General features: G+C 42.4%; 1 protein-coding gene across 6 annotated transcripts in view; it reads left to right on the top strand.

The window, feature by feature from the left end:
• CA3H2orf92 (chromosome A3 C2orf92 homolog) overlaps nucleotides 1-19212 on the top strand; it is a 47801-nt gene extending 28589 nt beyond the window's left edge. For all 6 annotated transcript variants that reach the window (XM_042932071.1, XM_042932070.1, XM_042932067.1 and 3 more), the window contains 5 exons: nucleotides 7255-7344; nucleotides 8278-8349; nucleotides 15036-15143; nucleotides 16744-16894; nucleotides 18828-19212. In XM_042932071.1, the coding sequence (XP_042788005.1) occupies nucleotides 7255-7344; nucleotides 8278-8349; nucleotides 15036-15143; nucleotides 16744-16894; nucleotides 18828-18960 (554 nt within the window). In that variant the 3' untranslated portion in view covers nucleotides 18961-19212. The remainder of the gene's footprint in view (nucleotides 1-7254; nucleotides 7345-8277; nucleotides 8350-15035; nucleotides 15144-16743; nucleotides 16895-18827) is intronic.
• The last annotated feature ends 3540 nt before the right edge of the window (nucleotides 19213-22752 follow it).

Genomic DNA, 22752 nt, shown 5'->3' with positions numbered 1-22752 from the left:
TTTGCCTCTCTCTCTTTCTCTCTCCCCCCTCCCTTCTCTTGTTTGTTTTATTTCTTAAATTTCACATATGAGTGAAATCATATGGTATTTTGTTTTTCTCTGACTGACTTATTTTGCTTGGTATTTTACTCTGTAGCTACATATGAAAGTTTGCAGGGTATAAAAACAACACAGAAAAATCATTTGTATTTCTATACTCTGATATGAATAGTCCAAAGAAAATAAGGAAGACAATTCTATTTAGAATGACATCAAAAATATTAAAATACTTAGGAATACATTTAGTGAAGGAGGCAAGTGACTTGTACACAGACAGGTACAAAACAGTGCTGGAAGAAATTAAAGAAGACCTAAATAAATGGAAAGATATCAGATTTTCCTGGATTTAAAGACTTACTATTATAAAGATGACAATAGTCCCCAAAGTGATCTACAGATTCAATGCAATCCCTATCAAAATTCCAAATGCATTTTTTTTTGCAAAAATAGAAAAACTTATTGTGAAATTCCTATAGAATCTCAGTAGGCCCAAAGTAGTCAAAATAATCTTGAAACCAAAGAACAAATTTGGAAGAATCACACTTCCTCATTTCAAAGCTTACTACAAAGCTACAGTGATTAAGAGAGTATGGCACTGGTATAAGGCTATCTATATATATAGATCAATGGAACAGAATAGAGTCCAGAAATGAATGCATACATCCATGGTCAGTTGATTTTCAACAAGGGTGTGAAGACAGTTCAAGGGGAAAGAGAAGTCTCTTTAATAAATTGTCCTGGGAAAATTGGGTATTCACATGCAAAAAAATGAAGTTGGGTCTTTACACTATATACAAAAATTAAAACTAAACTGGGTGAAAGATCTAAATTTATGAGCTAAAGCTAAAGCTTCTGGAAGAAAATGTAGGAGAAGATCTTCATGACCTTGGATTAGGCAAAGATGCATTAATTTTGACAACAAAATCACAGGCAACAAAAGAAAAAATAGATAAATTGGACTTCACCAAAATTAAAAACTTTGTGCAGCAAGGAATACTATCAAGATAGTGAAAAGAAAACCCACAGAATAGAACTAAATATTTGCAAATCATATATCTGATAAAGGATTAAGATCTAGAGTAGAGAGAGAACTCCTATAGCTCAAAAGCAACAACAACAACACAAAAACCAACCAAATAAATGGTCCAATTTAAAAATGAGCAAAGGGATTGAATAGATATTTTCCAAAGAAGATATACAAAATGGAATAAGAATATGAAAAGTTAGTCAATTTACTAGTCATTAGGGAAATGCAAATCAAAACCACAATAAGATAACATTGCACCTATTAGAATGTGTATTATTTATTTACTTAAAAAAATTTTAAGTTTATTTATTTATTTTGATAGAGAGAGAGAGAGGCAGGGAGGGGCAGAGAGACAGAATCCAAGCAGGCTCCACTCTTTCAGCGCAGAGCCTGATGCGGGGCTCAAACTTACGAACCCTGAGACCATGACTTGAGCCGAAATCAAGAGTCCGATGCTTAACTGACTGAGCTACCCAGGTGCCCAAAGAATGTGTATTTTTTTAAAGAAAGGGAAATAAGTGCTGAGAAGGATGTAGGAAATTAGAACCCTTGTGCATTGCTGGTGAAAATGTTAAGATGAAGTCTGTGGAAAACGTTTTGGTGGTTCTTCCAAATATTAAACATAGCATTATTGTATAATCTAGAAATTCCATTTCTAGATATATATCTACTAGAATTGAAAACAGGAGCTCAGGAGCACGTGGGTGGCTCAGTCAGTTGAGCATTCGACTTCAGCTTAGGTCATGATCTCATGGATTGTGGGTTCAGGCCCCATATGGAGCTCTTTACTGACAGCTCAGAGTCTGGAGGCTGCTTTGGATTCTGTGTCTTCCTCTATCTCTGCCCCTCCCCGACTCATGCTCTGTCTCTCTCTCTTTCTCAAAAATAAATAAAAACAAAATAAACTCAAAATGGATGAAAGACCTAAATGTAAGACAGGAAGCCATCAAAATCCTCAAGGAGAAAGCAGGCAAAAACCTCTTTGACCTTGGCCGCAACAACTTCTTACTCAACACATCTCCGGAGGCAAGGGAAACAAAATAAAAAATGAACTATTGGGACCTCATCAAAATAAAAAGCCTCTTCACAGCGAAGGAAACAATCAGCAAAACTAAAAAGCAACCGATGGAATGGGAGAAGATATTTGCAAACAACATATCAGATAAAGGGTTAATATCCAAAATCTATAAAGAACTTATCAAACTCAACACCCAAAACACAAATAATCCAGTGAAGAAATGGGCAAAAGACATGAATAGACACTCCTCCAAAGAAGACAGCCAGATGGCCAACTGACACATGAAAAAATACTCAACATCCCTCATCATCAGGGAAATACAAATCAAAACCACAATGAGATACCACCTCACACCTGTCAGAATGGCTAACATTAACAACTCAGGCAACAACAGGTGCTGGCAAGGATGCGGACAAAGAGGATCTCTTTCGCACTGCTGGTGGGAATGCAAACTGGTGCAGCCACTCTGGAAAACAGGATGGAGGTTCCTCAAAAATTAAAAATAGAACTGCACTACAACCCAGCAATTGCACTACTAGGTATTTATCCAAGGGATACAGGGATGCTGTTTTGAAGGGGCACATGCACTCCAATGTTTATAGCAGCACTATCAACAATAGCCAAAGTATGGAAATAGCCCAAATGTCCATCAGTGGATGAATGGATAAAGAAGATGTGGTATGTGTATATATATATATATATATATATATATATATATATATATATATATACACACACACACACACACACACATATATGTATATATGTATGTATATATACACATATATATGTATATGTATATACATATATACATATATATACAAACATACACACATACATACATACATACGATGGAGTATTACTTGGCAATCAAAAAGAATGAAATCTTGCCATTTACAACTATGTGGATGGAACTAGAGGGTATTATGCTAAGCAAAATTAGTCAGAGAAAGAGAAATATCATTCCTCATATGGGGAATTTAAGATACAAAACAGATTAACATAAGGGAAGGGAAGCAAAAATAATATAAAAACAGGGAGGGGGACAATACATAAGAGACTCTTAAGTATGGAGAACAAACCGAGTGTTACTGGAGGGATTGTGGGAGAGGGGATGGGCTAAATGGGTAAGGGGCACTAAGGAATCTACTCCTGAAATCATTGTTGCACTATAAGCTAACTAACTTGGATGTAAATTAAACAAACAAACAAACAAATAAATAAATAAATAAATAAATACATTTTAAAAAAAGAAAACAGGAGCTCAAACAAATGTTTGTACACCAATGTTCATAGCAGGATTATTCACAATAGACAGAGTATGGAGATAATCCAAGTGTCCATCACAGATGAATGGATACACAATATGTGGTATGGACATATAATTGAGTATTATTTGCTCATAAAAATGAGTGAAATTCAGTTACTTGCTAACACATGGGTGAACCTTGAAGACATTATACTAAATGAAATCAGCCAGGCACAAAAGCACCAATATTGTATGATTCCACCTGTGTGATGTATCTAAAGTAGGTAAATTAATAGAGACAGAAAGTATAATAGAAGTTACCAGGGGCCAGGGGGATGGGAGAATGGAGAGTTATTGCTTAACAGGTAGAGAGTTTCTGTTTGAGAATATGGAAAATTTCTGGAAATAAATAGTGGCAATGTTTGTACAACATTGTGAATGTCCTTAATGCTCCTGAATTGTACACTTAAAATGCTTAAAATGGAAATTATATATATATGTATATATATACATATGTATATATATACATATATACGTATACATATGTATATATATACATATATATGTGTGTGTGTATATATATATATATATATATATATATATATATATATATATTCACCTTAAATTTTTAAAATCTAAAAACAGCAATAACAAAATAAGGCTCAGGGAAGTCTTCTTTAGCAGAGAGCCGAGACTGAGGGAAAATGTTTGAAACCATAGCTGTCTGCTGAAGGAAGCCATCCAGATTCCAAAGAAATCTCTCCTCTCTGGTAGTGTGTGTGCATCAGGAGTAGATAGTGAGGGTTACATCTGGTCTGAGAAAGAGCTCTGAGAGGTGTGAGCATTGATGCTTCCCTCCAGGTTAGGATCTGTTGGATGTTCTGATCACAAAGTTATGCCTGCCAATCCTGCTTGGAAGGGGGACATCTCTTTACAGGGAACATGGACCTTTTTTTCCGGGAGCTGTTCCATGTCAGGAATTCTGGGTTTGTCCTTCCTCCACACCTGCTATTAAAGAGGCTGCAGTAAATCTGCACTGGGTGCCTGGCTGATTGAATGATGGGTAGGTTAACATGACTGAATGAAGGGATGCAGATAGCTGTTGCCCCCTCATGTATTTTCAGGAATTCTCACCTGGGAATCAGAGGACGTCTCCTCCTTGAAGGAACACCATGTCTCTGAATCCTGCCCCACATGTGTGGAAGGGGAGTCAGTGTATGTGAAGATGGGTGTCTGGTTTGGGGTTTGGGAGGATCCCATCATCCCTCAAAAGGCCTCCTGACCTGCCCAGCACCATGCCAATGTTGGCTTTGGCATTGCTGGGACACCAATGAACTTTTCAGGTTCTCTGAGCAACAATCCAAGAATTTATAGGTCAACACATCCCTTAAGGAAGGGGCTAGTGACATGTAGGCAGAGGCTGAATACCTCTGCCGGATAGGAGACAAGGTGAGTGCAGATTGTTCACCTTCTCTGTACTATCTAAAATGGACACTATTCTAAGTTAATAACATCTCATTTTAAATATTCACTTCCTTTTTAAAAAGGTAATGTGCTTTTACTGGCCGGACCATCACTTTCAACCATTTCATTTAAATCATTCATTAGTATCAAGAAATGCCATAGTAAATTCCTCACATTCAATATGTATTTCTTTGGTGGCCATGACTTATGCTTCCTCAAGAAGCCAGCTCCTAAATGTGGCCAATTACCCAGCTAACTTACAGGCCCAGCTATAACATAATCAATTTTTTTTTTCCACATGTGCTATTATTGGGCCTAGAAAAAATAAGCAGTTCTAAATTCTGGACTTGTCTTTTGGATTAGGGTGAATTATACAATTTAGAGGGTTCCGTAGCCTAATCACATGCAAAGAATTCTCAATCATTTTTATATAGACTATCTAGTTCTTGCATTATTCTAACAGGTTTTATTGAAACCAGCCTTTCCCCCCTTACCTTGTTTACATCTAGACAGTGTAATAAAAGCAAATTCAACAACTGTCTAAATGAGGTATAAATAATGTAGATAAGTAAGCCAACCAGTGTATTTTAATAATATTTTTCAAGTGTAAACATTCAGTAATTTTGATAAAAGTAAAAACAAAAACATTGCATTGAAACTTACATTCTTTTTGAAAAGACCTGATAATAGTGGTCCAGTTATTAGCAACACTATAATGCAAGCTAATCATTTTTATTATGGCTTGGTCAGAAGTCAGAACTCCTTGCTACTCCAGAGATCACCTAACGTATCTGCTTTCTGTCCCTTGCGCCCTCTTCAAACTTTACTTGACTCCAGAGAATATCCTGCATATAAAGAATGTTCTATTTTAGAAGTGCCAGTGAACTGCTCATTGTAGTTTGTACATGTGCTAATGCTATTTGTTTTCTGTATTGTAAATAAAATCCTGTTAGGGAGGAAAAATAGAAGCAATTGGGTGTTGTTGTGTTTGGCTTATAAATAAATGTATTTAACAAAAAATAAAAAATAAAAAATAAATAAAAGGGTAATGTGCTAGGGGTGGCTGAGTGGCTCAGTCGGTTAAGCGTCCGACTTCAGCTCAGGTCACGATCTCACAGCTCATGAGTCCGAGCCCCACGTTGGGCTCTGTGCTGACAGCTCAGAGCGTCGAGCCCACTTCTGATTCTGTGTCTCCCTCTGTCTGCCCCTCCGCCGCTTGCACTCTGTCTCTCATGTTGTCTCAAAAATAAATAAACATTAAAAAAAATTTAAAAAGGTAATGTGCTTAGCTGACCTAGTGAATCAGAACAAAAATGAGTAAAGAAAAATTTAATAGTCTTCTTGCTACACCCTTTGTGTCATCCAGGTGTGCATTCCTCCTCTCTCTCCATGCCTGTAAAAACATAAATGCACATGCAGAGGTTTTTGTTTTTACTGCTTTTACAGAAATTGGAATCTTTCTCTATAGTATACTTTTCTTACCTTGATTGGGAAGCATTGGTTCTGGTGAATTAAAAAGTTTAGTATTTACACAAGTCTCTTTATATATGAAACTGAAACATTGAATTTAAGGCTGAAGTTCTATTTGATATTTCTTTGTTCCCTACCTCCTTAAAGATAACCTTTTTAGTTCTTTTATTGTGCATTTACAAGCATGTCTATGTACCTATAGAAATTAGGTAGTATCGATTGTGTTAAAAGAAATTATTTTTAAATAAATGAGATCATAGTGTGGAAAAAAAAAGAAAGGGACTGGTGACAAGAACTCATTTTGAATAAGTAAATTTGATGTTAATTTTTGGGGTTCTTAAGCACGTATGCCATCAGGTGAGCAGACCAACCACCTATGTACCAATGCCTTTGATAAAGGACTCAGAATATATACAAAATGAATGAAATTTGTGAGGATTCTTTCCATGGCTTTGCAAACTAAACCTAGATAGAGTTACAAAAGTAGAAGGGAAAAGTATAAGCCTGAAAACTTTAAAAAAAAGAGAGAGATTCATGTATTTTTAAATATATAATCATGAGAAATTAGGAACGGCTTGTAAAGAGCTTTCTGACTTTTAGAAACCTGTTCTGCTTTATTTTTGCCCCCGCAGACTTCACCATATACAAATCTATGGGTCCTCTTGGGGAAGTCTCAGGGGTGGGTCAGAATGACAACAGGAGCAAGAAGGAAAATAGTGGCACTAAATATCATGAGATTTGGGGCAAAGTTTCTAGCTGCGTATCTTTTAGTGGGAAATATTTACTGCTCAAGACATCTAGAGCAATCACAGTTTTTCAGCAATGATTTTAGGGGTTGGGATTTCCCTTCCCAAGACTAGGTATAGAGTATAATTTCAAAATTTCCATTGAGTATAGCATTTATTAACTGTATCTCTAGACTGGTTTAGGTATTTACAGAGAAAAATCCTCCACTGCTATTAACATGCCTTTTGTATTTCACTTGAGATGAAATTCTACAGCAAGTGTTTTCCAATGTTCCATATGAGGAAACAAGAACAGCAGGCAAATCAGTTACAAAGAGAGACAAGAGAAAAGGCAAGTATATGTCTCTGGAATTATAAGTGCACATATTTCTATAGGCCTATGTATTGAATTATATATACAGCACTCTCATTTTAGTATTTGTCAAAATGGCTACCTGTGTCACATAGACAAATTGAGATATGAAGGAAAGGTTGTCTGAAAACCTCTCTATCACCTTCAAGTCTATGGTCTAAAATGTGTCTATTCTGTTTTGTGGGGAGGGGATCCTTGAAATTCATGTGTCAAGGAGGTTCTTCCTTTCTGGAGGCTGTTCAAAGGACAGGAACTGGAATTACAAGTGGTGGTTACTGTTCCTGACCACAGGAGCCCTGAGAAGTGTAATAACTTTGTACTGAACACACTTTATAGTTCCACGTGCATGATCTGGTTTGATACTTTGCTTAGCCCTTGGGGAGAACTAGTGCAATCAGCGTACCATTCAATGGGTAAGACCCAGGCTAAAGAATCACTTGCCCTAGGCACACCGGTGGAAATAATGAAAATGAAAAATACACTCTTCCGCAAAGCGGCTTTATATTATTATTTTTTAAGTAGCAGTTTAAGAATTAAGACAATTATTTGATCATAGGTCATAAGGATAGAATTTTATATCAGACTTACCTACAGGCAGCTTTTGTGTACCAGCAGTAACAAAAGTGCCCTGGGCAGCAGAGAAATGAGCACTGTGTTGGAATTTTGCATACAGATGTGAATTCTAATTCCCAAGGTTTGTTTCCCATAACATCTGCCTGGGCTCCAGCCTCTGCAGTCAGCAACTAGCTGATGCCTGTCTGCATTAATATATAAACTTTCAAATACACATTCTCAGTGTGGTTGGATCCTATATTAGCATTTAAACACTTAAAATATGGACCCAAAATGCTCATAATGTGTGCTTATATAAATTTTTCTCTTCAATTTTTTCCCCCATGGATTTCATCAAAGGAGCCAGTGTTGCTGGGTATTCTACTGAACCAAGATTTCTCCTTGGCAGCGTGGATAGAGTGTCCACTAATGGTAATGCAAATGGATATCATTGGAGTTGGGTTATAAGTAATACCTCTTCTTCCTTTGCCTGAGTTTAGAACCAAATGTGAGACTGAGCTAAGGATCCTACAGATGGAGCTCAGACTATCTTCTCAGGAAAACTTGGCTGGATAACATGGGTGCTTCACTTCGAATTAGGATGAGTGCCTAATCACTGGTGAGGGTTAGGATGCCCATGGTTCCCCCATAGCCCACCATGAGAGAGTTTGCTTCTGTAACATTCACAGCATAGAGGAGAAGATCAGAATGTTTGTTGTCTGCAGACAGACAGATGCCAGAGAGAGAGAGAGAGAGACAGAGAGAGACAGAGAAAGTGAGAGAGAGGGAGAGAGGGAGAGAGAGGAAGGAACTGACCATAGGAACCTGATTCCTCCTCCCAAACTTAACAGTGAAGTCCCTTGTTCCCCCTGGATGTGGGGACTGGTGAGGGACTGAGCACATTCCTGAAGTGATACCCCAGAGGAGTTCTCTTCATCCCAGCCATGGGGAGTGTGGGAAAATGCTCCCCTTCTGCTGATGAGCAAAGGCTCATCTCACAGACCTGGTTATGGTGGGAGCAGACCAGCTCCCAAGACAGGAAGAACTATCATCTAATGAAGCATTTTTTCTCCAGACAGATTTAAAGATTTAAGAGGAAAAATAGGCTAACTATGTAACTGTCCAAGCTGGCAAATATGTGGTCTTTTCTGGGCATAGGAATATGAACTAGGTCAGTGTTTCTCAACACTGACCATGAATCAACCATGGAGAGGAGGTTGAGACCTGGGAAGAGATTATAAACCCTTATTTCTGGAATCCACCAGGAGTTTCTAAAAGTGGAATCCAGGGTTCTGCACATTTTTGCATATTGTACCAGTGACTTGCCTACAGGCAGCATTTGGAACCAATGACCTAGATGGGTTTTGGAGATTAATTTACTACAGAATTCTCTTTATTTATTTTTTTTAAGTTTATTTATTTTGGGAGACTGGGGCGGGGGCGGGGAGGGTCAGAGAGAGAGAGAGGGAGAGAGAGAATCCCAACCAGGCTCCAGTGGAGCCTGATGTGGGGCTCGAACTCATGAACTGTAAGACATGACCTGAGCTGAAATCAAGAGTCAGATGCTTAACCTATTGAGCCACCCAGGCACCCCCACAGAATTCTCTTTAAAATGAATACTTATAATATTCCTGAATCTTAATTTTGTGAAATCATAAATTAAATACAGTTGAGCATCTCTTTGGTACCTGGGTCTACACTGGGAGAAGTGAAAGGCTGACTTTATACTGAGAACCACACATGGGCTACAATGATTTCATCAATACAGTCCACATCATGTCATTTTTTCACTAAAAATGATGACATCATTTATTAAAAAGTCCACTTTTGCTCCAGTGATCTGAGACACCCTCTTTATCTTATACTAAATTCCCATATGTCCTGGGTCTATGCCTGGACTTTCTATCCTAACCACTGGCCTACTGGCTTCTATACAACAGTACTGTACTGTTTTCATTACAGAGGCTGGAATAGTATGTTTTAATGCCTTATGGGACTAGTCCCTATTTTGTAGTTTTTGTTTTTTCGGTGTTTTCCTGGTGACTTTTGCATGTTTGTTTTTGCGCATGAATTTTAGTATCAACTTGTGTAACTTCATTAGGGCCTGTTGATATTTTTATTAGCATTGTGTTAAATTTATAATATAATATTCACTTTGGGAAAACTGATGGTAAGTCATTCTGTGTTGGAAATGGGAATGTCTTTCCATTTCTTCAAGTTACTTTTGGCTCTTTCAGTATGTGATTTTTCTCCCTAATGGAGCTTGACTCAGTGCTTGGCCACCTTCTAAGTACAAAATGGATTTATTTTCCTGTATCTTCCCAGACCCCCAAGGTATATAGTGGCCAGTCTACACTAAGTTTGGAGGACTTTCCTTTTATTTTTTTTAAGTTTATTTATTTATTTGGAGAGAGAGAGAGCACACACTGGGGGTGGGTCGCAGAGAGAGAGGGAGAGAGGGAGAATCCCAAGTAGGCTCTGCACTGTCAGCACTGAGCCTGATCCAGGACCTGAACCTAGAAACCATGAGATCTTGACCTGGGCAGAAACCAAGAGTTGGATGCCCAACTGACTGAGCCACCCACGTGCCCCTCCTTTTTTTTTTTTTTTTTAATGTATATATACACAGAGGATCACATTATAAATTGATCATTACACTCATCTAGATAATCCATGATGTTGGGTTTCTAGGAGCCTCACAATTAGAAGAAACATGTAGATTAGAAAACTTCCCTTGGGACTATAATGTCAGGTTGAATAATTTGAATGTACTGTTTCTTTGTAGATCAAAAATAGTTAAATATTGGGATACCTGGGTGGCTCAGTTTGTTGAGCGTACGACTCTTAGTTTTGACTCAGGTCATGATCTCACAGTTTGTGAGTTTGAGTTTGAACCCCACATTGGGCTCTGCACTGATAGCATGGAGCCTGCTTGGGATTCTCTCTCTCCCTCTCTCTCTGCCTCTCTCTCTCTCTCTCTCTCTCAAAATAAAATAAACTTTAAAAAATATTTTTAAAAATGGTCAAATATCTCCAATTTCGTATGGTTCAACCTCAACCAATTTCATATGGTTCAATCATTCAGGGGTCTCTGCTTAATGGTGTGGGTCATAAACCTGAGTCCAGGCTTCCTGCAGAGTGTAGACGCCTTTGTAAGGATGTCACTTCTCTCCATCCACAAAACCGGAGGCAGCTGATTAAAAAGTCCTTATGTCTATGTGGACATAAGCAAATGTTTCCTTTGTTCAGCTGTCTTCTTTGGAATTTCATTTCTTACTGTGGTTTTAAAAAAGGTCCTCAAATTCTTTGATAGCCTTCCCTTTGAAAGGTGGGGCTTAATCCCCCACCCCTTGTGTGTGGGTGGGCTGGACTTAATGACTTGCTTCTAATGAGTAGAACATGACAGAAATGATGGTGTGCTACTTCATAGATTAGGTCATAAAAGACATTGTGGTTTTTGCCCGGCTATCTCTTGAATTGCTCACTCTGGGGAAAGTCAGTTGCCATGTTATGAGGACATTCCAGCAGTGTCCACTCACTTAAGGAGAGGCCCTTGTGGTGAGAAACTGAGCCCTCCTGCCCACAGCCAGTGAGGAGGTGAGGCCTTCTCACTCAGCTGTGAGTGAGCCATCTTGGAAGCAGACCCTTTGGTGCCAGTCAGTCGTCAAATGACTGCAATCTTGGATGACAGATCAGGCTTAGCTGGGTGGTTCTGGCTCAGAGTCTCTCATGAAGTTGTAGTCAAGAGTCTTCAAGATTCCTTCTCTGACTCAAGACCTAGTTATTGATCTCCTACCTAGTGAGAGGTGCTGTGCCAGGAGTAGAGAGTTGAAAAAGGCATTTGTGTTCTCCAAGTGCTCACCGCTAATAGGAAGTCAGTGCCATCAGTAATTATTAGCTATAAATATACTAAAATGGAAAGTACTTAAAAAGTGCTTCAGGTTGTATTTGCATGGAGCTTTGGGACGACAAAAGAGAGGCAGATTTGCGTACTAAGGTTTTTGAGTAGAGAGAGTGAATTGAGAGACACCCAAGAAACCCCTGCAGACATAGTGAAGGTCCCATCACACCAGAAAAGGATGCTGACGAGGCCCCTCTTCAGAGGCCAGGAGCTGCTCTGATGCTATTCTGCTGGACTAAGAAATCCAGACCACACAAATTTTCCTTAGCAAAAGAGACCATTCCCCCTAAAAATTAATGGTAAAAAGGGTTGGGTAGGAAGAGGGGTGACGAAATGATTTTTTTGAGAAGTAAAGTCTTGTAAAAAGTGTGCACAGGTGTGCAGCAAGTTCAAGCTACCATGGATGTTAGCTCTGCTGAAAGGAACCTAGTTCTTGGTTAGCAGTGCAACACTAAGGTGCTATTAATAGAACGAATCAAAGTCTCATTTCAATGCTAGGAGAGAGAGGGGGAGAGAGAGAGAGATTATAATTTAAGACTTCAACTTTTCCCTGAACACAAAGCCAAAATTTCTTGGTTCTGGGCTTATCGAACACAACTTTACCAGGCCCAGGGTGTGACTGATTGGCACTGGGATTGAGTCTGCATCATGGATGTGGGGATTTGCTTTCTCCCGTAATGGGCTGCTGTTTCTCTCATAGTTAATGGCTTTCTACAGTTGAAATGAAGTTTGGAAACTGACTGTATTTGACAAAACATGGTGATGGTGCTTATTTTGTCCTGCAGAAAAAAAAAATCCAACAAATGATCAAAATCACAACCCATATTGATGATAAGTGTAGACAGTGGTTCTTAATTATGGTTTTGGTTTTTGTGGAACAGAGACAAGGAAAGTAAAAATTTGTGTTTAAGTGATAAGTCTATCTTTTTTACACCTTTATGAAAGAGCAAAAGGCGAATTCAATCCATTCAATCACTAACTCTATATTGTCCAGAGTTTTCTGTGTATCTGTGGTTGTTTATCTCTTGACTCTGATTTGACAGCCTAACATTTCCAAAGTCAAGTAATTATGACTCATGTTAATTTGGGAACTTTTTCTCTTTTCTAGCCAGATTGAATAAGGAACAAATTTCTCTCTTTCCCCAGAAATAATTAAGACCTCAATAGGCTGTTATCACACACCCTGCCAGTGTTAACCACTTTGCCTCATTCCCACCTCTTTGAGAACTAGGCTAAGGCAGATTCACCAATCTCAAGTCAAAAATGCCTCTCAGGTCAAAGGCATCTGGGCCTGGGAGGCCCCAGCCTTGAAGACTTCTGGGGACAACAGGGTTTGTTACTTCTCACTCTTCCTCATTCCCTTTTTAATAGCCCTACTTTCTAAGTGCTAAACTGTTAGTCTCCATGTGTCTCTGGAGCTCCTACCCATTGGTTCTGCCTTGCTCCTGGAACCTCTCAGAACATCTCCTAACCCCTTTCCAGGGCCATTCTTGTGTTGGGCAAAGACAGCTCTCCCACTTTCCTAGTCCTCTCCATGCTAAACTCACTCAGGCCCTTTGACAAGCTCTCATATGCAAATGAGTCAAAGATAGCCAACGGCAGAGTTAGCATGCTAATATTTCTGATTTTCAATGCTGCCTGTTTCTACTAAACTTCAGCCCCTCTCCCAATAAATGCATATTTCAGTGTAGTTCATTTTTCTGTCTTGCCCTTGCAATTTAAGAAACATTTTTATAGTATTTGGTGGTTTATAAACTGTTTCCATGAACATTATGCTGTCTGTGAGGTAGGTCTTATTTCTATCTTATGCTAGTGGGAAACTTGAGTCAGAGGGGTCAGCAACTGACTGAAAGATTCTCTCGAGGTTCTCTAAGGTGGTCCCTGACCAGCAGCATCAGTGTTACTTTGGGCGGGGGGGGGGGGGGGGGGGGGGTTGTCTGTGAGAAATTCACATTCTCAGGCCTCCTCAGACTTACTGATTCAGAAACTCAAGGGTGGGACCAAATGATTGATCTTTTAAGGTCTCCTGGTGATTTGGATGCACACTCATGTGTGAGAACCATGGCCTCAGTCTACGGGTGGGTCACCCAGGAATTTGTCAGATTTAAAAAATAATAACAAAACACTGATATACGTTTGGACTTTTCTCCAAAATTCTTCCTAACTCCTCACTTTGATTCTAGAGGAAGTTATTTTATTTATTTAGTTTTATTTATTTTTGAGAGAGAGAGAGAGAACAAGCCTGGGACAGGGGCAGAGGGAGAGAGAGAATCCCAAGCAGGCTCCACACCCAGTGTAGAGACCGATGTGGAACTCGATCCCACAACCCTGGGATCATGACCTGAGCCAAAATCAAGAATCAGACTCTCAACTGACTGAGCCTCTAGTGGGAGTTGTTTTTATCATAAAAATAGAACTAATCAGGGGAACCTGGCTGGCTCAGTCAGTAGAGCACGAAGGTCTTGATATCAGGGTTGTGAGTTTGAGCCCCATGTTGAGCATAAAGATTACTTAAAAATAAAATCTTAGGAGGGTGCCTGGGTGGCTCAGTCAGTTGAGTGTCCAACTCTTGATTTTGGCTCACGTCATGATCCCAGGGTCGTGGTATTGAGCCCCACATTGAGCTCCATGCTAAGCATGAAGCCTGCTTAAGATTGTCTCTCTCTTTCTGCTCCTCTTCCCTGCTCACATTTCTCTCTCTCTCTAAAATAAATCGAATCAAATCAAATCAAATCAAATCAAATCAAATCTTAGGGGCACCTGAATGTCTCAGTTGGTTAAGTGTCTGACTCTTGATCTCAACTCAGGTCTTGATCTCAGGGTCATGAGTTCAAGCCCCACACTGGGCTCCATTCCATGCTGAGTGTGAAACCTACTTTAAAAACATAGAAAAATAAAAAATTAAAATCTTTTTTTAATTGAAAAAACATTTTAACGTTTATTTATTTTTGAGAGACAGAGAGAGACAGAGCACAAGCAGGGGAGGGTCAGAGAGAGACACAGAATCTGAAGCAAGCTCCAGGCTCTGAGCTGTCAGCACAGAGCCTGATGCGGGGTTCAAACCCACGAACTGTGAGATCATGACCTGAGCCAAAGTCGGCCACTTAACCAACTGAGCCACCCAGGTGCCCCCAAAACAAAATCTTAAAAAAAAGAACTAATCACAGGCCATTGGCTATTTTTAGATGAACACATTTTGTTTTTTGTCCTTCTGTAGGTCACGTTTCAGAGAAGAGGAATAGAAAATCCTTTCTATTCAGCAGGGATATAAATGAGCAATTTAGTACTGAAGATAATGAAACACTTCCAGAAGCAGTGAAGACAGGTAATAATCTATATAGTGTAAGCTAAATAAGATACTTAAATACAGATAACTTCAGAATGCATCTGTTTGCCTTTCATGGTATTTTAACAGAGTAGATGTCAGCATACCTTTAATTTTCCCACAAAAGCATACAATCTGCCATGAAAAAATATGAATTAAACTAACTCTGGGAATTTTACCACCCTTGCAAGAAGATGCTACTTTTATGTTGCTCATTTGTAACATGGACATCATCTTCTGAGCCTCTGCCATTACTGCACACAGAGGCTTTCTAATAAGCAGGAGGGATGAAAGCCAAATATTAACCTAGCCCCTAATATTCAGCCTTGGATAACCTGGGCCCATTCAGTACAGGTAGAAACTTGCCTGTCATGGGGCGCCTGGGTGGCTCAGTAGGTTAGGCGTCCGACTTCGGCTCAGGTCATGATCTCGCGGTTCGTGAGTTCGAGCCCCGCGTCGGGCTCTGTGCTGACAGCTCAGTGCCTGGAGCCTGTTTCAGATTCTGTGTCTCCCTCTCTCTCTGACCTTCCCCCATTCATGCTCTGTCTCTCTCTGTCTCAAAAAATGAATAAACGTTAAAAAAATGTTTAAAAAAAAAAGAAACTTGCCTGTCATGACAATTGCAGGTACCAAGCCCACACTCCCTCCATGTAGCTTCCTGTTATCAAAAGTATACCTGGTTGTCACTTTCTAACTCAAAGAAATTAAATGCTGACTTATTCCAGCAGAGCCCTTAGAGTTCCTTGGTGGTGCTGCCTCTTGCTGTAGCATACACGGAAGTGGGAAGTTGGACATTTCCAATTTTCTCCCCATAACCCAAGATGGCCCTTGACCAGCATCTCCCTGCCTGCATTGCTGGGCCCCCCTCAGTGGTTCTCCACACTAAACCATCCCCGTCCTGTCATGGAGCCTCAGTACCCCATTTCCCTGATTCCATTTTTGGTCACATTACAAATGGAGTGGAGGAGCTTTAGGAGTCCCTGATGTCAGCTATGGTCTCAGCTAAGATTGCCTTGTGCTTCCAAGCCCACAGTCAGTGGCATTCTGAATCTACCTTCAAGATTTCTGCAAGTCCCTAGATGCCATAAGAAGTCAAGATCATCTCTGGCATCATGTTTACCTTGTGCATGAAATTCCCCCAAACCTACTCACATGAGGTGGATTATATATATGGGAGAACTTCCTGAAGGTGGGAGGGTAGGGTGATGGGGGCAACTTCAAACTGAATATTTGACTCCATTGTTCTTAACGGCCATCACAGTAGAACTTTCCATCCCTTCCATCTGACCTCTCCTCTATTATTCTCACCTGCTGAAATCTGTGCTTAGTCATTCCTTCTTTTTGGTTGCTTTGCTGCTTGCCAGCTCATAGCCTCGGCATCTCACCTCCACCACCAAACAGCATCTCATGTCACTGGCAAGAAGCTTATGAGTGTATTTTCCTAAACAAAGCCAGCTTCTTCCCCAAGAGGACTTCTGGAGCCAGCAGCTAAGTTGCTAAGGTTTTCATTTCTGCTAAAAGCAGAACTAACAAGTTGTCCCTGCAGTTCTGTATGGGGTTGTCTCTTTCTATTTACTCTGCCATTTGTCTTTTCATTTAGATACACAAAATAAGGATGTACCATGCGTGCAGCTTCTGGACTTCCTCCAGAGGAACATCATCATTGCTGCTGCCTCGGTGGCGGGAATCCTCGTGGTCACAGTGTTGTTGTTGCTGGTGTTGACTGCATGCATCAGGAGGAAAAAGCCATTGTGAGCGGCTCTTCAGTCCCACCTTCCTACCCATGAAGAACTCATGGGTATTTGTATGAGGTTGCCCCAGATCTTCCTGCTGATCCTGGAGTTAGGAGGAAGGCAGGGACTCCTAAGCCTGGTTGTGTATTCATAGAATACAGACGACCCAGGCTGTCAGTTTTTAACACTGCCTTGGTGGTTCTGATGCACAGCTAAGTATTGCAATTCCTGGCTTGGACCACGCTTACCTCTAAAGACTCCTGTAGGTTAGGCCACACCTACTGAGGAAATGGTACAAAGACTGGCTGAAAGACTGGAAAATAGGCATATGAAGGCAGGGAGGGATGAAGCCATGGAGGAGATGAGCACAGGGCTGATACTTGGCTGTTACACTGGTTGTTAGAATATTGAAAGATCCCTCTGTTGGTTGGTAAACAGCACCTTCCCAGAACCTCCCACAGACTTTCCAGTCTTCCCCATGATCCTGCAAATGAAGGGTTAATGTCTGGCCCAGCAGTGGCCCTCCAGGGCTCCATTCTGATGGTGGCCACTTTGACTAGTCAGTGGCTGTCTGTACCACTTGTTAAAAATGTCTATTATCCCTTGGATGAGAGGGTTCCAGCACTGTGGCCGTAACCCTGAGTAGGCATGAGACAGTAAATGGCTTATAAGATTATGCATTTTCAGGAACTGCATCTTGAAATTTTGTGTGTTCATCTGCATCCCTTGAGACACACTTCTTCATCACAGGGAAAACAGCTTCCCAAGACCTCTCAGGTCCTGCCTAACACTGTGTTGTGTGTGCAGCTTGACCACAGAGAAAGGGGGCTGTGGCATGCCATGGAGGGTGAAGTTTCCATCCCTCTGCCCATGCCTTCCCCCTAACTCTGAGTCTGTGGTACTTAAATTTACCCACAAGAGTGACATTGCTTTCCTTAAAGGGGTTCTTTTAAGTTTATTTGTTTTGAGGGAGGGAGGGAGGGAGGGAGGGAGGGAGGGAGGGAGGGAGAGAGAGAGAGAGAACATGGGTTGGGTAGGGGCAGAGAGAGAGGGGGAGAGAATTCCAAGCAGGCTCTGTGCTATCAGCACAGAACCTGATGTGGCGTTTGAACTCACAAACCATGAGATGAGGACCTGAGCTGAAATCAAGAGCTGGAGGCTTAACCAACTGAACCACTCAGGCACCCTTAAAGGGGTTCTTTTAAAAGCCAACATTCTTGGGACTGGTAAACCATTTAGGCCAGCCACTATCACCTCACATCCAGCTTTCTCCTCTGAGACAGGAGTGGGTCCCATGAAGTGAAAGGGGGGCCTGGAATGTGGCAGAAGTTAGAGATGGAAGATTTAAAGAGCTTCTGGAAATGAGGTTGACCCATCTCACAATTCTGACTGGGGCTTATCCATTGGATTTGTCATTTCCCTTCTGTGCCTCTTGGAGGTATAGGAAGAAGTGGTCAAGACTGTGGCTCCATCCCATAAAGGTGAATTAAAGCTGTCAAGAGCCTGTGTTAGTTATCAGAAAGTGAAGGGAAAGGAATTTCCCAGAGGCTTTCTGGGTGTCCAGAGACAAAATGAATTTCACACATGAGAAGCCTTCCTTTTTTTTTTTAAGTTTATTTTGAGAGAGAGAGACAGAGAGAGAGAGAGAGAGAGAGCACAAGCAGGGGAGGGGCAGACAGAGAGGGAGAGAGAGAGTCCCAAGCAGGCTCTGCACTGTCAGCACAGAGCCCAATGCAGAGCTTGATCTCATGAACCCTGAGATCATGACCTGAGCTGAAATCAGTAGTCAGACACTTAATCGACTGAGCCCCCAGGCACCCCAAGCCTTTCTGAAAGAGAAGTAGAATACCCACCCTGCAGAAACATCAGCCTCTACCACCACCCAACGAGTAGACAGTAGGAATTCCTACTCATGTAATCGTGCAATAAGGTTTTCTGCATTTTGTTTTAGATATCCTCCAGCAAACATGACATATAATATTTTTATACTGAATGGGAAGACTTGGTGGCAAAAGTATCAAGAAAAGAACCCCAGAAAACAAAAGGGAAAACAGAAACAGTTGAAGTCCAAGTCCTGCGTCTAAGCCAGGTGGTGGGGCCACCAAACCAGGACTTAACGCTGCAATGCCAGGCAGTTCTCAATCCAAACACCATGGAGAGGCATTTGGATTTCTGGCTGTGAGATGTGCCCTGCAAAATGTTTACCTTCTCGTCTCAATTTTGAATGGACCAAGAAACAAATGTTCACCACAGGATGCTCACAGTGTGGTATGGCACTAATGGCTAGTGCGGGAGACTTAGCACATTTGCCCAAAGACAAACCCTTTCAAGCTATGGATGTATTTATTTATTAAAGCATTGATTCTCTGATTCAGCCATTCATTGAACAGATATTAATTGAACACCAAATACGTAGACAATATCAAAATACATGAGGCAAGCAAAGATATTGGAAGCAGGCCTGGTCCTCGCCGGTTTCTGAGGACAGGGCAGGCAGCTGGCTGAAGCTCTTCGGTAGTGGATTGAGGCCTCTACACTCTGATTGCTAACGGGGTCCAGGGGGGAGAGGGGTTGCGGGGGCGGCACCTGGTGTTGCAGGAGTGAGGCTGCCAGTGTAGCTCAGGCAACCTACGTTGGCAGGCGAGGTCAGGAGAGAGGGGATGATCTCATGGTTCGTGGGTTTGAGACCCACATCAATCTCTGTGCTGACAGCATGGAGCCTCTCTCTCTTCCTCTCTCTCTGCTTCTCCCCTGCTCTTGCTCTCTCTCTCTCTCCCTCAAAAAACAAAAACAAAAACAAAAAACCCTTAAAAAAAAATGCCCCAAACAAAAAGCATGCTATTTTTTTCTTTGAACCAAACTCTTCCAAGCTCTGAGGACTTGGACTTGGGCCATTGACTATAGGAAGGGACCCTTCTAAACACAGACTGTGAGAGATGCCTGCTCACGTCAGGTTTGGTGGGGGGCAGCTGATGGGGCTGTCTGAGGGCACATGTAGCTCAGATGCCCAAAGGTGGCTGCCGGTCCTGTGTGGGAAAGCAGTCCTAGGGCTCTGAGAGCCCTGGGCCTGTCTTGTGCTGGCAGGGCAACATCCTCCCAAGCCCCCAACAGTGTCACCACTGAGCATGGAGGGAGGGAGGGGCTTCACAGCTCCAGATATTTCCCACACATGGTCCCCTGGGAAGCTGGGCCCAGCTGGACTCCAGTACTGGTCCTGCCTTGACCTTCTCTGAGCCTCAGTTTCCTCAAATTTGCCATGGGGATTGGAATTTACCTCCTTTACAGTGCTGTAGGTGGTTCATTCAGCAAGGACCATTTATGGAGCACCTGCTGTATGCCAGGCACTGTGCTGGGTGCTGGGGACATGATGGAGATCAGGTAGAGCAGGCTTCCCTGTAGTAGGTTGCTGGTGTCCTCTTGAGCTTGGAAGGAGGGAGATGAGGCTGTCAGCGCTTAGGTATACAGCAGGCACACCATAAATACCAGATTCTTCCTTGAGCTACTGATAGATTGCACCCCCACCCTCATCCTGTCCTCATCCCAACCTCTTAGGATCCTAGAACGGAGAGGCAGCCCACCCCCCTGTTGACCTCCCACCCCCACCTCAGGCTTCCATGTGAGGCACAAGTTAGGGTCAGCCACCTCTAGCTTCTGCCAGTGGTCTCCTCATTGCCTGTGGGCCCGCTGGGAGCCTTCCTTTTCATTTACCTCTTTCTCTATGAGAGAAGTGTTCTTAGTCTGCTCTCATGCTGGGGACTTCTGCCTTCAGCTCAGTGGTTGGTTTAGCCAACCTGAACCCTGGCTTGATGAGGGGCGGGCACCAGACAGCACAGGGGATTTCACAGTTGAGTTCTGTGGAGGCTCTGGGCTCCCAGAGTAGTAGCCAGCTCTACTAGCTGCGAAATCTCAAGCCTCAGTTTCCTCTTGGCCTCAATTTCTCTATCTGTAAAATGGGGCTAACCTACTCTGTGGGGTGGTTGTGAGCATTGCATCTTTACTGGGGCCAAGACACAGCAGTGCTTAATAGGAATAAGTGAATCTTAGCTATTATGATTATTCTGCAAAACTTTGGCTCTTTGCCTGCCCAGCATCCTTTCTCCTCCTTCGAGCCATAGCTCCTGACTTCCCTTGGGTTCTTCTCCCCCATCTCAATGTGGTGGGTGTGAGGTATGTTACCTTGTCCTAAGCCTCTCTCACATCCCATCCACTGGCTTCAGGGACAGGTTTGGGGATGGACATGTGATCTCACTCAGCCAATGAACTGTGTTGGAGTTTTTGCTGGGTAAATTGAGAGATAGATTCTTTATCCTCCTCCTCCTTTTTTTGATAAATGGTATATATATTTATATATATATATATATATATATATATATATATATATATATATATACATTTCCATCCGTCATCTGTTTGCTCTTTCCTCTGAACATTCAAAAGACCCACCTACCTCTCTTGACTCCCTTTTGACGAAACACATGGCCTTATCTGCAAGCCAATCTCAAACGGAGTCTGAGCACCGCAGGGCATCTGTAGTTTCAGAAAGCAACCTCTAGGACCCACAAGGGGCTAGGAGGGTGGCTGAACCAGTGCCACATAGGGACTAGGAGTCCTCTTCTCAGGCCTGATGTTCCCAGAGTCTGGAGGCCCCAAATGCTGCTGCCTTGCATGTTCTCTGCGTGTAGCCTGCTCACCTTCTAGTCTTTTCCTTCTCCTGTGTCCACCAGTGGGTGGTCTATGGGCCCAGACTGCCTGGGCTTCACTCCTGCCTGGCCATTTGGCCTCTCTGGGCTTCTCTCAACTCATTTGGAAAATGGATTAAATGGGTTATATGGATTAAATTGTAAACTGCTTGCGATGTTGTCTGGCACGTAGTAAAGGACTCAGTAAGTGCTATTATCACTGCAGATTGTGTGATTCTGATGCCATTATTTCTCCTCTCCTCACTCTGCTGGGGCATTCTTCTCTCCCTCCAGAAAGGATTATCCAGTGTGGAAGCAGATTTTTTTTCTGCATCCTGAGTTTCACGGTGCCTGTGGGGGAAGATAAATTTTCTAACAAAAACAGTTTGGGGGGGAATCCATGTAGGAGAAAAGTATCCCAGCCTGGAACCCAGAAACAAAGATTTCTTGAGTGGGGAGAGGGGGATTTAGGGAACTGGGGGGGGACAGTAGGGACTGGAGAGAGGTCCTCAGGAAAGAAGGCCTGGGGTGGAGCATTGAGGAACCATCAGGCAGGTTGTGGGGCTGGGCGCACACCCCCCAGGGTGGCAGGACCCAGAGAAGAAATGTTCTTGGGGTCTCTTGTGGGTCTAGGATGGCCCCACACCATCCCTGAGGCCATGCTTGTGGACAAGCCACTGAAGACATCCCCATGCATCCAAGAGGGCAAGGAAGTGGTGGGGGAGAGAGCCCCCTGAGGCCTTGCAGCCCCTGGAGGGAGAGAAGAGACGTGGACACCAAGCATGGGCAGTGGCCATGCAGCAGGGAGTAGATGTGAGGTGTGGCCACTCAGTCATCATGGGTGTGGATAAGTGGGAGGGAAGGGAGGAAAAGAGAATGAGGAGGAGGTTGTGGCCAGAGCAGGAGGTGGTGATCAGCCAGGTGCAGTGTGTGGGGAAGGTTCGAGGTGGGGTGGGCTGGGAGCAGGTGGGCATTGGGAGACACAGTCTCTGTGTCTTGGTGAAATGACTGATCCCTCTCCGAATCCTTCTGACACCACCCATGTGCGTTGGGGCTCCTCTGAATACACATAGTGCCCAGGCTTCCACTGCCCCAGACCTGATCTCCCTGTTGACTCAGCTGCCTCCTCTTCTAGCCTGTGACCCATTTAGGGCAGGGACAGGGTTGTCATTGCTGTCCCGATGCCTGGCACACAGT

The sequence above is a fragment of the Panthera leo genome, chromosome A3 (genome assembly GCF_018350215.1).
Source record: "Panthera leo isolate Ple1 chromosome A3, P.leo_Ple1_pat1.1, whole genome shotgun sequence".
In the NCBI taxonomy this organism is placed as follows: domain Eukaryota; kingdom Metazoa; phylum Chordata; class Mammalia; order Carnivora; family Felidae; genus Panthera; species Panthera leo.
This window is presented reverse-complemented; position numbering and strand designations above follow the sequence as displayed.